Below are 18,330 nucleotides of genomic sequence, written 5' to 3' on the forward strand. Positions count from 1 at the left end.
CCAGGCACTCTGCTGGTCAGGGCTGCCTTTCTAACCCTCTAACAGCCCCCCGCAGCAGATGATAAATCAGACAGGCTACTGTAAATGCTAGGATCACCTAGTTGGTCCTTGAAGCTCAACAGCCTGAAGTCCTCAGCCTGAGGCTGGGCACAATCCCTGGCTTTGAGAGCTGAGACACCGTGCCCCAGAGTGCCCCAGAGGCCGGGTGGGGCCACCCACAGAGCCTGGCCCTGCCCCTGCCCCTTTGGGAGCTGCCTCAGGCCCTTAAAAGTGTAAGCATCTAAGGTAAGGGAGGGGACCAGGTGCTGCACACCTGCGGTCCTAGTATGTGGGAGATTGAGACAGGAGGACTGCAGGTTGGAGGTGAGCTTCAGTAACTTATTGAGACCTTGTTTCAAAATTTAAAAAAAGGGCTGGGAGGGGGGGGGGTGTAGCTCAGAGGTAGAACACCCTGGATTCAATCCCCAATTCCAGAAAGAAAAAAAAGAAATCCCCAATTCCAGAAAGAAAAAAAAGAAAAGAAAAAAAAAAGAAAAGAAAAAAAAGAGAGAAAACACTAGGAAATCAAAGTCAGTGGCGTACTAAAGAATCATATGCCATGATGAAGTGAGTTTTGCCCCTGGAATGCAAGGGTGACTCAGCATATGAAAGTCAGTCCAGATGGTGCACCACATTAATAAAATGAAGGGAGGGACAGGGCTGGTACAGAAAAAGCTTGACAAAATCTAATATCCTTTCATGATTAAAAAAGAAAAAAAAAAAAAAAAAAAAGCCGGGCATGGTGGCGCATGCTTGTAATCCCAGCATTCAGGAGGCTGAGACCAGAGGATCGCGGTTCGCGGACAGCCTCAGCTACTTATAGTGAGGCCCTTCACATTTTAGTGATACCCTGTTTCAAAATAAAGAATAAAAAATAGAACCGGGAGTGGTGGCTCATGCTTGTAATCCCAGCATTTGGGAGGCTGAGACTGGAGGATCACGGTTCACGGACAGCCTCAGCTACTTAGTGAGGCCCTCTGCAACTCAGTGAGACCCTGTTTCAAAATAAAGAATTAAAAAAAAAAATAGGGTAGGGGACGTAGCTCGGAGGTCGAATGCCCCTGGGTTCCATCTCCAGACCTGCAAAAAAAAAAAAAAAAAAAAAGAATAAAAATTGGGTCAGGGGGTGTAGCTCGGAGGCTGAATGCCCCTGCGTTCCATCCCCAGACCTGCAAAAAAAAAAAAAAAAAAAAAAAAAAATTCAATAAGCCAGGTGTGGTGGTGCATGTTCATAATCTTAGTACTTCGGAGGTTGGGACAGAAGAATTACAGGTTCAAGGACAGCCTCAGCAAGTAGTGAGATGTTCATTAACCTCGTGAGACTCTGTTTCAAAAAATAAAAATAAAACTAGGGCTGGGGGTGTAGCTTGGAGGCAGAATGCTTCTGGGTTCAATCCACAGAAACACACACACACACTCAACAAACTCATACTGGAAGGAAGTTTGCTTAACAGGATAAAGGTTATATGTGAAAAACTCACAGCTGATACTGTGTGTGTGTGTGTGTGTGTGTGTGTGTGTGTGTGTGTGTGTGTTGCTGAGGATTGAACCCTGGCGCATTCTACCTCTGCATCACATTTCCAACCCTATTTTTTATTTGGAAACAGGGTCTTGCTAAGTTGCTGACAGCCTCACTAAGCTGCTGAGGCTGGCTTTGAACCTGTGATCCTCCTGTCTCAGCCTCCCAAGTGCTGGTATTACAGCCATGTGCCACCATGCCTGGCTGATATCATTCTTCATCATTTTTCCTAGGTTCAGGAATAAGACAAGAATGTCTGCTTTCATTACCCTGTACAGGAACTTCTTTTTAATGTTTTAGTAGAAGTTCTAGCCAAAGTAATTAGGCATGAAAATGAAATAAAAAGCATCTAATTTGGAAAGGAAAAAGTAAAACTCTCTACTTACAGATGACATAATTTATCTTTAGAAAACCCTACATACCCATGCATAGTGGCACACGCTTGTAATCCCTGTGCTTGGGAGGCTGAGACAGGAGGATCACACAGGTTCGAAGCCAGCCTCAGCTACTTAGTGAGGCTCTCTACAACTTAGTGAGACCCTGTTTCCAAGTAAAATATAAAATAGGTCTAGGAGTATAGCCTGGAGGTAGAAAGCCTTTGGGTTCCACTCCCATTACCACCAAAAAATAAAATAAAATAAAAATTAATAAAGCCAGGCGTGGTGGTGCACACTTGTAATTACAGCATTTGGGAGGCTGAGACAGGAGGATCCAGGTTCACAGATAGCCTCAGCCTACTACTTAGTGAGGCCCTTTACAACTCAGTGAGACCTTGTTTCAAAATAAAGACTAAAAAATAGGGCTGGGGTGTAGCTCAGAGGTAGAATGCTTCTGGGTTTCATCCCCAGTACTGCAAAAAAAAAAAAAAAAAAAAAGGAACCTAAACTTTAGTAGCATTGCTGGAATAATCTGCAGTGGCGGCGGCAGCAGTGGAAAAAGAGATTAAATTTAGTTGATTTTCTGTGGTTGTTGATTGTTCGCTAGTCTCACAGTGATAGAAGCTGCACATTTTTTCAAAGGGTCCAAGAAGCTGCTGGAGGTTTGGTTTTCCCAGCAGCAACCCGATGCAAAACAAGGGTCCAGGGATCTCCGCACTATCCCAAGTGAGAGTAGCATGTTTGTCTCCAAGAGATGTTTCATAGCACCCTTTTGCTGAGATCACCGATTCCTCTATTGAAGCTTGCTAGAGATTACAGTGGGTTTGACTCAATTCAAAGCTTCTTTTATTCTCCTAAGAGTTTCAAGAAGCCTTCTCACCAAGGGTACCCACACCGAAATTTCCAGGAAGAAATAGAGTTTCTGAATGCAATTGCCCTAAATGGAGCAGCCTATTGTATGGGACGTATGAATTCTGACTGTTGGTACTTGTATACTCTGGATTTTCCAGAAAGTCGGGTAATCAGTTAGCCAGATCAAATCCTGGAAATTTTGATGAGTGAGCTTGACCCAGCAGTTATGGACCAGTTCTACACGAAAGATGGTGTCACTGCAAAGGATGTCACTGGTGAGAGTGGAATTTGTGACCTCATACCAGGTTCTGTCATTGATGCCACACTGTTCAATTCCTGTGGGTACCAATGAATGGGATGAAATCAGATGGAACTTATTGGACTTTTCACATCACTTCAGAACCAGAATTTTTTTTCTTTTCCTTTCCTTTCCTTTCCTTTCCTTTCCTTTCCTTTCCTTTCCTTTCCTTTCCTTTCCTTTTCTTTCCTTTCCTCTTTCTTTCTTTCTTTCTTCTTTCTTCTTCTTTTTTCTTTCTTCTTTTTTTGGTGGTGGTACTGGGGTTCCTGGAAGCCCTTCTACCTCCAGGCTACGCTCCCAGACCTATTTTTTATATTTTTATTTGAAAACAGAGTCTCTTAAGCTGGCTTCAAACCTGCACGATCCTCCTGTCTCCGCCTCCCAAGCACGGGGATTACAAGTGTACACCACCACGCCCAGCTGGAACCAGAATTTTCTTATGTTAGCTTTGAAACTAACTTAAGCCAGACCTCCTATGACGACCTGATCAGGGAAGTTGTGGAAGTCTTCAAGCTAGGAAAATTTGTGAGCACCTTATTTGTTAATCAGAGTTCTAAATGTCCCACCGTGCTTTCTTCACCCCAGAAGATTGAAGGGTTTTTTTTGTTTTGTTTTGTTTTGTTTGCGGGCCCAGGGATGGAACCCAGGGGCATTCGGCTTCCGAGCTACACCCCCTGCCCTGTTTTTTATTCTTTATTTTGAAGCTGGGATTCACTGAGTTGCAAAGGGCCTCACTAAGTAGCTGAGGCTGTCAGCGAACTGCGATCGACTTAGATTGAAGGTTTTAAACATCTTGATTGCCAGAGTGCTATGTTCAACGATTACAATTTTTTTTTTTACCAGTTTTGCTAAGAAGCAGCAACAATAGCAGAGTTGATTTTTAAAAAATGAAGAAAAAACGCAAAAAGAGAACACAAATAGATGGTGATGGCTGCTTTCTCGATGTCAATACTGGGGGCCGTGCTTTCCATGACCACCACCGTGTAGTTGCAGAAAGCCCTAGATGTAACGATAGTGTGATCATTTTGGAGTGCAGTTAGACATCTTGCATGAATGCTCTCTTCTGTGTTTAGGTATTCTATGCCACTCTTGCTGTGAAATTGAGGTGCATGTAGAAAAAACGTTTTACTATATGAAACTTTACAAGACTTGTGAAAACAACTCAATTTGGTTTATACACAGGATAATATTTCTGCAGGTATCATCTAAAATTCCCCACGGACAAGGCTTTCGTCCTCATTAGGTGTGACCTCAGCCCAGCCATCTGGGACTGTTTTATTAAATTGCTGCCAGAATTTTACATCCAGTTACCTCTACTTTCTAGAATATATTCTCTACTAATGTTATTAAAAGCAATTTCTACTCCATACTGATTTTTTTTTTTTTTTTTTGGTCAATCTACCTTTATTGGAAGACAGCTGTAATGTTTTAAATAACCATGCCCTGCCCCACCCCAGAGCCTGGTGGCTCAGACAATCATCTCCAGCTGCCGGGCATACTCGATGACCTGTTTGGCCAGTTCCGTAGAGGGGATGGTTGTGTCTTCTGGCTTCTGCTGCTGGCTGGCAAAACTGTAGTAGTTGCTGGGGCCCAGGACCCACCCTCGCTTCTTGGCGTAGTCTGTCATCTTTTTGGGTGTGTTGAAGAAGAGGATCCGGGTGGCCTCAGAGAAAAGGATTTTCTCATAGGCCTTCTCAATGCATCCAGCAATCTCGTCCCTGATTGTGTCCAGCAAGATGTCGATGAAGAAGGTGTAGCTCTCAGCAGGGATATTACCCTTGGCCAGGAACACTTTGTTGTAGCTGCCCTCCATCAGGTATTGCTCAAGGGACACAGGGTGCTTGATGCAAACATTGGTCTGGATATCCTTGGCGGGCAGGCGCTCCAACTCTGTATGGAACTCAGCCACTTGGTTCTGGGACAGCAGGAAGAGGAGGTTGAGTCCCAAGAGCTGGTGCATATAGGCTGACTCGGGGAGCTGCTCCCTGTAATCAAAGTAGTAGCATTTGAGCTGAGCCATGTAGCGCTCGAAGGATGGGATGTCCTTGCGAAGGATACTCCATTGGGCCCCAATCTCCAGTATGTCACGAGCCAGAATGAGCTGCTGTTTAGTCAGCTTGGTCCCTGTGGTTGGCAGGAAGTTGAGCTCCAGCAGAACTAGCTTGAGGCGGCCCAACTCTTCCCCGCACTTGCTCAGATTGGGGCTCTTCCGGTTCCACTCGCCCTTGAGCTGCTCGTACATGCCGGCCGCGGCCTGCAGGACAGCGCCCGAGGCCACCGCGGCCCCGAGCTCGAGACGCTGGTGGCCCCGTTCACCGCCGCGGCCGCCATCTTTTTTTTTTTTTTTTTTTTTGCAACAGCAATTAAAGTTTTTCTTTCACAAAAAAATGAAGCTGGGCATTTGCTTTATACCAAAAGCATAAATTAACTCAAATGGATCAAAGACCTAAATGTCAGGGCTAAACTATAAAACTATTGGAAGAAAACATAGGTACAAATCCCTGCAACCTTGGATTTAGTAATTTTTTAAACAAAATATGACACCAAAAGCACAAACAACAAAAGAAAAAATTAGATAAATTAGTCTTCATTAAAATAATAATAAGCTGGGCATGGTGGTGCATGCCCTTGTAATTCCAGCATTTGGGAGGCTGAGACAGGAGGACTGTAGTTCATGGACAGCCTCAGCTACTTAGTGAGGCCCTTTGCAGCTCAACTCAGTGAGGCCCTGTTTCAATATAAAGAATAAAAAATAGGGCTGCGGGTGTAGGTCGGAGGTAGAATGCCCCTGGGTACCATCTCCAGCACCACACACACACATACAAAAATAATAAACCTCTTGTGCACAAAGGATGTTGTAGAGAATGAAAGAGAATACACAGAAAGGGGAAAAATAGCTGGGCATAATGGCACATACCTGTAATCCAAGTATTAGAAGGCTGGGATAGGAGAATTGCAGGTTCAAAGCCAGTCTCGACAATTTAGTGAGACTTTCAGCAACTTAGTGAGAATTTGTTTCCAAATAAAAAATAGAAAGTCCTGATGGTGTAGCTTGGAGGTAGAATGCCCCTGGGTTCAATACACGGCACCACAAAAGAGGGGGGTCTATTTGCATATCATATGTTTAATATCCAAAATATGTTAAGAACAACTCAACAACAAAAATATGAACAATCTAATTCAAAAATGGACAAAAAACTTGAATGGCCATTTCTCTAATGGCCAATAAGCATGTGAAGAGCTACTCACAATTAGTCAGTAGGGAAATTCAAATCCACTTCACACCTACTAGAATGATTATAATTTTTTTAAAAAGAAAAACAAAAAGCTGGGCATGGTGGGGAAGAAGTGTAGACTTGGGACTCTGAGACAGGAGTATTGCAGGTTTGAGGATGACCTCAGCAAGTAGCTAGACTCTCAGTAACCTAGTAAGACCCTGTTTCAAAACAAAATTTTAAAAAAGGACTGGGGGGTGTAACTCACAGGGAGAATGCCCCTGGGTTCAATCCCCAGCACCAAAGAGAAAAGAAGAAGAAGGAGAAGGAGAAGAACAAGGAGGAGGAGGAGGAGGAGGAGGGGGAGGAGGAGGAGGGGAGGAAGGGGAGGAGGGGGAGGAGGAGGAGAAAGGAAAATAAATTTCAGCAAGGATGTCTTCATACCCGGGGATTCCAATTTGGCAAGGATGTAAATGGTGTTGCTGTTATGAAAAACAATTTAGTGGTTTTCCAAAAAGTTAAACATTAGTTACAGCAGCAGCCAAAAGCTGGAAACAATCCAAGTGTTCAAAGACAGATGAATGCATAAACAAACAAAAATGCGGTCTATACATATAACAAAATGTTATTTGGTCAAAAAAGGGCATGAACTTCTGATACATGGCATGACCAGAATTAAACTTGAGATGATATGCTAAGTTAAATAAGACAGACACGAGACTATTGTATGATTCCATATGTACAAAACATCTAGGATAGGCAAATACATAGAGGTTGGAAATAGATAAGAAGTTTCCAGGGACTGAGGGGAGAGGGGGGATGGGAGCTATTGCTTCGTGGTTCTTCATGGTTTCTGTTGGAGTGGTGGAAAATGTTGGCGATGGATAGCAGTGACAGTTATCCAACATTGTGAATGTACTTAGGCCCTCTGAATTACATTTCTAAGCATGAATTACATGCTTAGAAATGGTTAAAATGACAAAATTTGTTCTAGTTTACCATAATAAATACATATCTACAACATTTTTTTTTTTTTTTTGGTGGTACTGGGGTTCCTGGAAGCCCTTCTACCTCTGGGCTACACTCCCAGACCTATTTTATATTTTTGAAACAGGGTCTCTTACGCCAGCGCGGCTGGCTTCGAACCTGCGAGATCCTCCTGTCTCCGCCTCCCAAGCGCGGGGATTACAAGCGTGCGCCACCACGCCCGGCAATCTACAACATTTAAGTAAGGTGTTTTAAAATGGACATATAACTCACATGCATAAAATAATGCTTAAAGCATATAATTCAATGGCTTTTTAGTAGATTCACACGATTGTATAACCATCAGCAATACCTAATTCCAGAACATTTCATCTCCTCAGAAAGAAATCTCACATCCATTGGCAGCCATTCCCTATTCCCCCTCCTTCCTGGCCAATACCAAGCCACTTTCTGTTTCTATAGATTGCTTACTCTGGACTGGACTTTTTTTTTTTTTTTTTTTTTTTTTTGTGGGACTGGGGTTCCTGGGAGCCCTTCTACCTCCAGGCTACACACCCAGACCTCTTTTATATTTTTTTATTTGGAAACAGGGTCTCTTAAGCCAGTGAGGCTGGCTCCGAACCAGCACGATCCTCCTGTCTCCACCTCCCAAGTGCGGGGATTACAAGTGTGTGTCACCACGCCCGGCTACTCTGGACTTTTTATGTAAATGGAATCCTATAATATGTGGCCTTTGGATGTGATTTCTTTCATTTAGTATCATGTTTTTCAAACTTCATTAATTTTGTAGCCTCTATCAATACCTCGCTTCTCCCCCTCCACTCTCTTTTGTGGTACTTGGGGTGGAACCGAGGGGCTTTCTACCTCCACGCTATACTCCCAGACCTATTTTATACTTTATTTGGAGACAGGGTCTCACTAAGTTGCTGAGAGCCTCACTAAGTAGCGGAGGCTGGCTTCGAACTTGTGTGATCCTCCTGTCTCAGCCTCCCAAGTGCAGGGATTACAAGCCTGTGCCACCACGCCCGGCCTTTTATACTTTATTTGAAAACAGGGTCTCACTAAATTGCTGAGAGCCTCACTCAGTAGCAGAGGCTGGCTTCAAAACTGTGAGATCCTCCTGTCTCAGCCTCCCAAGCATGGGGATTATAAGCATGCACCATCACACCCAAGTAATACCTACTTTTAATGGACAAGTATATTCCCTTGCATGGCAAATTTTATTTATCCATTTACTGGTTGGTGGGCATTGGGGTTGTTGTCCCTTAGGTTATTGTGAATAGTGAAGCTATGAACATTTATATATAAGCATCTGTTTGAAAATTTGTGGTTTATACTTATGAGGGGAATTGCTGGGCCATAAGGTAATTCTATATTTAACTTTTTGAGAAACTACCACACTGTTTTCCACAGCAATCAATTCAATTTACTTTTCCACCAGCAATGTATAAAAGTTCTAATTTTTCTACATACTTAACCAAAACGTTATTTTCCCCTTTTTTGGTATTATAATCATCTTAGTGGGTGTAAAGTAGCATTTCATTGTGGTTTTGATTTGTAGTTTCCAGATAAAGAATGATATTGATCATCTTTTTGTGTGTTTGTTATTAATTTGTGTTTTGCTTTGGAGAAATATTTATTCAGTTTGCCCTAAATTGCACTGTCTGTCTTTCTGTTGGAAGTACTTTCTCCTCCCCCTCTTCCTCTTCCTCCTCCTCCTTCTTCTTTCCCTTCCTGCCTTCCTTCCTCTCACTTTTGGCAATGATGGGGATTGAACCCACTCTACCAATGGGCTATGTTCCCATTCATTTTAATTTTTTATTTTGAGATAGGGTTTTGCTAATTTGCCTAGGCTGGCCTGGAACTTGTGATCTTGTCTCAACCTCCAGAGTCTTGGGGATTGTAGATAGGTGCCACCACACCTGGTGTCATTTAGGTCTTTGATCCAGTTTTAGTTTTAGTTTTGTTTTGTTTTGGTGGTACCAGGGACCAAACCCAGGACCTCAAGCTTGAATTAATTTTTATTCTTTTTTTCTTTTTTTTGTATGTAGTACTGAGGGTGGAACCCAGGGGCTTTTCTGCTTCCGGGCTATACTCCCAGACCTATTTTATACTTTATTTGGAAACAGGGTCTCACTAAGTTGCTGAGAGCCTCACTAAATAGCTGAGGCTGGCTTCAAACCTGTGCGATCCTCCTGTCTCAGCCTCCCAAGTGCAGGAATTACAAGCGTGCGCCACCACGCCTGGCCTGAATTAATTTTTGTATATGGTGTGAGGTAGGGGTCTAAATTTTATTCTTTTGCATATGGATATCCAGTGTCCCAGCATCATGAGTTAAAAAGACTATTGTCATGGCACTCTTGTCAAAAACCAACTGAATTTAAATATATGTATATAAATATACTCTCAATTTTATTCTATTGATCTAATTTCTATTCTCAAGCAAGTTTCATAGTCTTGATTACTATAATTCTGTAGCACTTACTGAAAGGGGGATGGATGAGTCCAGTAGACTTTTCCTTTTTAAGATGATTTGGAGCCAGACACAGTAAAGCACACCGGAAATTGCAGGATTTGGGAGGCTGAGACAGAAGGATTACACATTCAAGGACAGCCACAGCAAGTAGCAAGATTCTCAGCAAACTAGCGAGACTCTGTTTTGTTTTTTTATTTTATTATTATTTTTTTGTGGTACTGGGGATGGAACCCAGGGGCATTCTATCTTCGAGCTACACCCCCAGCCCTATTTTTTATTCTTTATTTGGAAACGGGGTCTCACTGAGCTGCACAGGGCCTCACTAAGTAGCTGAGGCTGTCCACGAACCACGATCCTCCAATCTCAGCCTCTCAAATGCTGGGATTACAAGCGTGCACCACCACGCCCGGTAAGACTCTGTTTTTAAAAACAAAACACAAAACATAAAAAGGGCTGGGGGTGTGGCATGCAAGTAGAAAGCCCTGGGGTTCAATCCCCAGTCTGTCTGTCTGTCTGTCTGTCTGTCTGTCTGTCTCTCTCTCTCTCTCTTCTCTCTCTGTATGTCTCTATCTGTCTCTCTCTTTTCTCTCTCTCTCTGTATGTCTCTGTCTCTCTTCTCTGTCTCTCTCTGTCTCTCTCTGTCTCTCTCTCTCTCTGTCTCTCTCTCTGCATGTCTCTGTCTCTCTCTTTTCTGTCTCTCTCTTCTCTCTCTCTCTCTCTCTCTCTCTCTCTCTCTCACACACACACACACACACACACACACACACACACACACATGTGATTTGCCTATTTGGGGTTCATTGCATTTCCATGTGAATTTTAGAATTAGCTTGTGAATTTCTGCTCAAAAGGAACTGAGTTTTTTTTTTTTTTTTTTTTCTTCTTTCTTTTTTGGGTACTGGGGATGGAACCCAGGGACATTCTATCCACAAACTATACTCCCATCCCTTTTTAAGTTTTTGTTTTAAAACAGAGTCTTGCTAAGTTGCCAAGTGTCTTGCTTAGTTGCTGAGGCTGTCCTCAAATCCTGATGATCCTGCCTCAGCCTCCCAAATACTGGGTTTATAGGCATGAGCCATCATGTCTAGCTGGCAGCTGGGATTTTTTATAAGGAATGCGATAAATCTGTAGCTCAATTTGGAGAATATTGGCATCTTAACACTATAAAGCCTTTCTGGATGCATGAAGAAGGGAAGTCTCCATTTTTATGTCTCCTTTGTTTTCAGTGAGACTTTGTAGTTTTAAGTATCTCCAGTCTGGCTCTGTTGTTTACATAATAACATGGAAAATATTTAGAGTGTAACAAAGGGGGTAGAAATAGCCATTGGAACTGATTGGCTTTGGGATGTGCCTTGGGTCAAGAATGGAAAAGGAGATCTTGGCATGGAGGCAGTCTTGGAATTGCCACTCACACCTACCCCAGGGGGTTCCACATGGGGGAAATGGAAGAGGGGGTCAGGCTCGTAGGTGGGTGCTGGGAGCCCCTGGCCTGGGCTTTTCACCTGGGCGCCTGGGCCAGCTGCCTGTGACATGGGCCAGGTGCCTCCAGGCCTGGGCCCCGGGCCAGCCAGGGCACCACCTTCCCTCTGCGCCCTGCGGTTGGGTGATGAGGCATGGGGCAGGTCATGAAAATCATAGGCGCCCCCCCAAATCAGTCAGTTTTTTTTTTATTTTTCAAAATAACTGGTAGAAACCATTTAGAAAAGGGTTATTTTGCCTCATGGTGTCAGAGGTTCTGTCCATAACCTGCTGACTCCAAGACAGAAACATCATGGTGAAGGGGTGTAGGGGAGGAAAGCCGATGGACTCATGGCATCTCATCTGAGAAGGAGAGAGAGAGAGAGGTGCTTTGGAGGGAATAAACCTTCCAGCAACACTCCTAGTGACCTACTTACTCGCTTTGACTAGGCCCCATCTCCCCGTAGTCCATCTAGCTATCAATCCACTGGGTAGATTGAGGGATTGATGACATCTGACCACCAACGAGGTCGGAGCTCTCGTGATCCAGCCATTTCCTAAAGCTCCGCCTCTGAACCTTGCTGCATCGGGTACCATACTTTGACTATACAAGCTTTAGAGATACACGGCAGATACAAACCATCACAGCCTCTTACCCCATATCCTATCCACAGTCCTCGGGAACCTGAGCCAGAGGCTCCCAAGCCTTGCCTGTGTGAGACTCCTAGGGGCAGAATTCACCAGGCAGTCATTACACATTCACGCAGGTCCTGCTGCCCAAGAGTCTGACTCAGACGCTCAGGGGAGGCCAGGAATCTATGCTTTAGCTGGTTCCCCAGGGGTTCCGCAGTTAGAAGCTCTTGGGGCTAGATCTCCATCACTTTAGTCCATTATGCTTGAAGACCACCCACCCAAACAGCCCTGGGAATCCCCTTACTCTCGAGTCGCTCCCTCCCCCCACTAGGACCTTTCTGGAGCCCATGTCCCCTCCTGTCAAACTCAAAACCCTTAAATCTCCTGCCCTACGAGAAGTTCTCCTGGCTTGCCTCCACCTACACAGATACTCCAAGATGATCACTAGAAAATAATACTGAAGAGTATGATCCCATCACATATACGTATGTATGTTATATTACAGATGATCTTATTATAGCATCTGTTTGTATTATTATATGGCATCTATATTTTGTTATATTCTAGAGCTATATTGTTTATATGGCTATATTTATTGTATTGTATATTTTGTTGTATTCTAGAGCTATAGTGTAGGCATTAAGGCCCAGTGTATATTTTTATGAATTAATCATGATGTGAAAGAGCTGGGAAGGCCCATCATGCTCATTACTTCCTGTCTCCCCCATTTTACAGACAGGTAAACCGAGGCCCGGGTACCTAGGTAATGGGGCTCCGGTGACTGAGAGTCCTTGGCTTCCACCCCCACTCTCTTGGATGTGCGCTCATTCAGATCTGCTAGACTTCCCGCTGCACGCCCTAGTTCTCATGGTGCCTGCCCCGGTCATGGCCGCTCCTGCTCTAAGGAGGAGAGGCAGAGCCACCCTCAGTGGCCAGCTCGGCCCTCTCTGGCCCCAGTGGGAAGGAGGCCAGGGCCCATCTGCACAGCTGGAGCTGGTTACCCAGCTGTTTATGGGTCTCTGCCTTTGGTGTTTATAGTTCCGCCTTTGGATTGCCTTCAAGTCCCCACTAATTGTAACAATACCCCAGGAGGTGGTATGGGGGGGACCACTGGATGGGGAGTGGTGGGCTGGGCCCAGGCCCTGGCTTCTGCCTTGCCTGTTTCCAAAGATTTCAGGCCTTTGACAAGGACACAGGAAGGATAACAAGATGGTGCAAATTAAAAGCGGGCGAGCAAACAGACACAGGGGAGGGGAGAGAGCAGAGGCGAGGCTTAGGGTGCTGTCACCTATGACTCAGGCACCCAGCTCGGGAACCACAGGCCCAAATCCATCCTTTTAACAACACACACACACACACACACACACACACACACACACACACACACCACGTGCACACACACATGTGAGCTATGTATATATCATATAGCTTAAAGGTCATAAATATTCATTGTGGAAAAATTTAGAATGTATACATAATAAGAAAATGTAAATCTGTGTCCTACCACGCTGGGATAACCACGGTTCACATTTTAGGACTTTCCCTTTCTGTCTGATACACAAAGTTGTTTTTGTAGAAAGGAGAACATATGCACACTGTATTTTGCAAATATCTTTCTAATCATAATAAATTGTTAACGTCTTTACATGCTATTAAATATTTTTGAAGTACATCAAACTATGTCATTTCCATTTTTATTGTAATACCAGCTTCCTACAAAGAAATTGCAATCATGAGTGAAGTGTACAGGATCTAAAGCCCGAGCGGCCCCTTCTCCCCATTCTAGGGGTAACATGCTAAGTCTTTGGTGGGAATTTCTTGGACATTCTCCTCTACATGCTGCAAACACATGTATGTGGTGCGGCTGTGTCATCCTTTATTTAAATGATCCCCTCACCTTGGGCATTGCGGTTAGGTGCATAGCTACAGCTTGAAGCCCACAGGCAGCCAGTGTGACTAGGGAAAGCTCTTGATACTTCTCAATTTTTTCCCCAGAAAAATCCCAATTTAGGCAACAAAACCAGCACTGTCCTCAACAGCATGCTGGCAATGAACGCCAGAAGGAGTGTCACTGGGTCGTTTCTTTGTAAAGCTATGTTTGCTTTTATTTTTAAAATTAGCCAGGGATGGTGGGCCACACCTATAATCCCAGTACTTAGGAGGCTGAGACAGGAGTATCACAGGTTTGAGGACAGCTTCAGGAAGTAGTGAGACTCTTGTCAACCTAGGGAGACCCTGCTTCAAAACAAAAATTTAAAAACAGGCCTGGGAAGCTGGGCATGGTGGCGCACACTTATAATCCCAGTACTTGGGAGGCTGAGACAGGAGGATCACACAGGTTCAAAGCCAACCTCAGCTACTTAGTGAGGCTCTCAGCAACTTAGTGAAACCCTGTTTCCAAATAAAATATAAAATAGGTCTGGGAATGTAGCCTGGAGGTAGAAAGCTCCTGGGTTCCATCCCCAGAACCACACACACATACAAAATAAAATAAAATAGGGCTGGGAGTGTAGCTCAGAGGTAAATTGCCCAGGGTTCAATCCCCAGTAGCACACAAAAAAATTAAGACAAGTAATATATATTCATTGCATACAATTCTAAAAATACAAATAAACAAATCTAAGAAAAAGAAAATGACTCCCAATGCAGAAATAAGCATTGCCCACATTCAGTGTACTACAGGGCTTCGCTGCACCCTTGACGTTGTCCTCAACTCCTGTCTACACCCGTAGGCACAGCAGCGCTTCCACTCTACAGCAGTGCCTTGGATTTCAGGTTCTGCATATCACCCAGCATCCACTGGCTCTGAGGAGGTAGAGACGATCCCAGCCCTCTACTCTGCAGTGGCCCCTCTCTTCCTCTCTGCCTCTTTTATAGCTGCCTGGAGGCTTTTAAAAAAATCTGCTTTTTTTTTCTTCTAGTAAAGATAAATTGTGACCATCTCCTGGTGTTGTCAAATATCCTGCTCAGGGTTCAGCTCTGTGAAAGTCCCATGTGTGGGTTATTTCAAATCTTTTAACATGATAAACAAAGGCATGCTGAACATTTTTGTGGCTTAATCCTTGATCGTGTCCATAGTTATTTCCATGGGATTGTTTTCTCTAATGGCCCTTGCAGGCTCAACGGCAAGGGAGTCAGGCTCCAGTGAGACGCCCACTCATGGTTCTTGGCTTAGGGGACTCTCCAGTCTGGGTAGAAGATAGCAAGATGGCTTGTTCTCTCCTCTCCTCTCCTCTCCTCTCCTCTCCTCTCCTCTCCTCTCCTCTCCTCTCCTCTCCTCTTCCTTCTCCTCTTCCTCCTCCTCCTCCTCCTCCTCTTCCTTCTCCTCTTCCTCCTCCTCCTCCTCTTCCTCCTCCTTCTCTTCTTCTTCTTCTTCTTCTTCTTCTTCTTCTTCTTCTTCTTCTCTCTCTCTCTCTCTCTCTCTCTCTCTCTCTCTCTCTCTCTCTCATCCCCCCCCCCCCGCCGTGGGGTGTGTGTGTGTGTGTGTGTGTGTGTGTGTGTGTGTGTGTGTGTGTTGGGGAGGGGGAATGAAGATTGAACCCAGGGCCATTCTATCTCCAAACTACACTCCCAGCCTACTTTTTTTTTTTTTTTTTTTAAACTAGGGTCTTGCTAGGTTGCTGAGACTCTGGCTAAATTGCTGAGGCTGGTGTTGAACCCCTTGAGGGGATCCTCCTGTCTCAGCCTCCCAAGTACTTGGATTACAGGTGTGCACCACTGCACCTGGCTTGGCTTGTTCTTTAAATGGTCCTCCAGATGTGATTTCTCTGCTGAGCTCAGAGGACGCCTGAAAGCTGGAAGTGACCCTCTGCCGATGATGCCCACATCCCAGCCCACAGCTCTGTGCGTAGTTGGGCTGGAAGAGAAATAAGAGAAAGCGAATCCCAAAAGGCAGCATCCTGTTCCCAGTAGACTGAAGAGACAGTGGATCTTGCCTCTACAGAGATGGTGTCAGAATTTGGGGCGACTCCCAGCAGCTCCAGGGCTCTGCTCCCCGAAGCACTAGGGCCAATGACCAGGGGTCCCGGGAACAGAGAGGGGCCCAACCCAGGACAAATCAGGAGCCCTGGCACACGGGTACTGGGGTGCTTGGCTGGGTCTTGGAGGCCTAGTGAGACAGTGCAGAGGGGCACCTGCAGAGAGGAAGAGTGAAGCCTGCAGGTGGGGGCCAGGGCCTGCACCCCAGAGGCTGCGAGGAGCAAGGGGCCTTTGCCACACTTGTGCCAGGGGCAGGGAGGCAGCCTGCCCCTCCTACCAAGAGCCTCAGGAACCCCGTGCTGGCCCAGGAAGGACATATGACAAGTTTGGGCCTTCCTCCTGCCCCTCTGTTCACAAATGCCCAGGAGCCAGTAAACAAAGCAGCTGGGTCCACCAGAGGCCCACAGAGGCGCCCTCTGCTCCCTCAGGCCGTCACCCGGTGCTGCCCCCCCCCCATGGGATGTGGGGCTGCCTGCCTGACAGGTCGAAGGTGCCTAGGGGAGAGCTGGGGCTCTGGAGCTGCACCACCCCCGGCCTGGCAGCCTGGCACTTGGGCCCCCTCTGTTGCCAGCTGTGTGGCCCTGGCCTGGTAATTTTGCTCGATGTAAATGGAGAGATAATTAAAGGGTGGCATGCTGTGGTGTGCATGCAGCAAGTGTCGCTAGGCAGTACTTACTGCTGTCTGAGGCTCCAGCTGCCCTGAAGTGGCCGCCCTCCAGGTGCCAGCACTCGGGGAGCCTTCTTCGAGGTGAGGCAGGAGCCCTAAAGGCCTGGCAAAACCCCAGAGATGATGGTAGTCTCCCTCCCTTCACAGATGCCACCTGACCCCCACCCGGGACCAGCCCTTAACCCCAGATGGGTCCTTTCCCCTCCCAGCACATCAAGTTTGGGTCCCCGCCTCTGCCCCCCAACAGGTTGCCTGAAGAGCGTGCTTTGTGCTGCGTGACCCCCTAGCCGCCCCCTGGCAGCCTCCCCGTGTGCTAAGGGAGGAGCCCAGCCTCCAAGAGGCTCTGCTAGTTGCCTACACTGACTGTGGGCCAGGGCCCCACCCTGTCTAACTACGGCCTGGCTCACAGCTGAGGTGCTGTCCCTCCACCCTGCCCCTGCCCCCTCCCGTGCAGCCGGTGATGGTGCTGCCGCTGCCGCTGCCGGGAGGTGGAGGTGAGCCCTGCAGTGCCCTCACAAGGCGCCATTCATCCAAGGGGCTGCTGATTAAAACCATGTGTGCTGTGGCTGGCCAAAGTGGCGACGGCTCCGGAATCCAAGCCTGGCCTGGGGCCTGGGGCTCTGGGAGGCTGACGGGTGGGCGTACCAGGCTGGGGGTGCTCCAGGGCGGCACTAGCCTCCTCCCACCATATACGCACACCAAGGGTACCCAAGCTGGGCCCGGACTGGGGAGGTGGGGGGCAGAGAGTCTCCTCCAAGTGAGGCTGAGGAGCCAGGCTGGAAGCTCTCAGCCTGGCAAGGCCCCTTTCAAGGTTGGCTGGGGATGCAGGCCTTGCAGACAGGGTTTAGTTACTAAGGAAGGTGTGTGTGTGTGTGTGTGTGTGTGTGTGTGCGCTAGAATCTATGCAGGGTATCTGAGTTCTTGGACTCATGATTCTCCCAGGTCGGTGCAGTGGCTGTGGTGGGCCTCAGTAGTGTATGCCTGCAATCCCAGTACTTGGGAGGCTGAGACTGGAGAATCGCTGATTGCAGGTGTGAGGCCAGCCTCAACAACTAAACAAAGCTAAATTGCTGGGAAAAAAAAAAAAAAAAAGCCAAGTGTGGTGGTGCATGCTTGTAATCCCAGCATCCAGGAGGTGGAGACTGGAGGATCATGGTTCATGGACAGCCTCAGTTACTTAACAAGGCCCCTTGCAACTCAAGGAGACCCTGTTTCAAAAATTAAAAGACTAAAAAATAGGGCTGGGCGTGTAGCTTGGAGGTAGAATGCCCCTGGGTTTCATCCCCAATACTGCAAACACACACACACAAACACACAAACACACACACACACATTAAAAAAAAAAACCATAAAAAAGGCTGGGATATAGGGTTTAATCCCTAGAATCACAGAAATGGGAGGAGGGCTGGGGATGTAGCTCAGTGCTAGAGTGCTTGCCTAGAAAGCAAAAGGCCCTGTGTTTATTTTTCAGTATCACAAACAAACAAAAACGCCTTGAATCTGGAGAGCACAGGCCCTGCCGGGAGCTCAACTTCCACTGCCTCAGGCTGTGTGACCAGAGGCTGGCTGTGTAGCCTCTCTGGGCCCTCCTTCCTCCTTCATGGCATGATGACTGCATCCCAGTCCAGTGGCTCCGGTGAAGTCGGGAATGCTCCTGGCTGGCTCTGCTGCTGGGCCACCCCTCGGCCCAGCCTCAGGACCCTAGGTTCCTGGCCTCTGAGTCTGGCCTGTCAGGGAGCTGGGTTACCCAGTGTGGAGCATCTGGGCTTCCTCCAAGTCCGTCAGTGGGGCGAGCAGGGGAACGCTGGGCCCCCCGGGCGGTGTGCAGTGT

At 46.6% G+C, this 18,330-nt stretch overlaps 1 protein-coding gene and 1 pseudogene across 2 annotated transcripts; one reads left to right on the forward strand and one right to left on the reverse strand.

Moving 5' to 3' along the window:
• The first annotated feature begins 601 nt into the window (after positions 1–601).
• Positions 602–3,953, forward strand: LOC308265060 (S-adenosylmethionine decarboxylase proenzyme-like; annotated as a pseudogene). The gene is made up of 4 exons: positions 602–606; positions 2,543–3,183; positions 3,506–3,673; positions 3,860–3,953. The product of its transcript is annotated as an S-adenosylmethionine decarboxylase proenzyme-like (transcript).
• Positions 3,954–4,553: 600 nt separating this feature from the next.
• LOC308265478 (26S proteasome non-ATPase regulatory subunit 8-like) lies at positions 4,554–5,416 on the reverse strand (the record flags this gene model as incomplete). The annotated part of the gene is given in 2 exon segments (XM_080699224.1): positions 4,554–5,365; positions 5,368–5,416. Coding segments are annotated over 2 exon segments (861 nt in total).
• Between the last annotated feature and the right edge of the window lie 12,914 nt (positions 5,417–18,330).

This window comes from Muscardinus avellanarius (genome assembly GCF_963383645.1).
Source record: "Muscardinus avellanarius genome assembly, chromosome: 7".
Lineage (NCBI taxonomy): Eukaryota > Metazoa > Chordata > Mammalia > Rodentia > Gliridae > Muscardinus > Muscardinus avellanarius.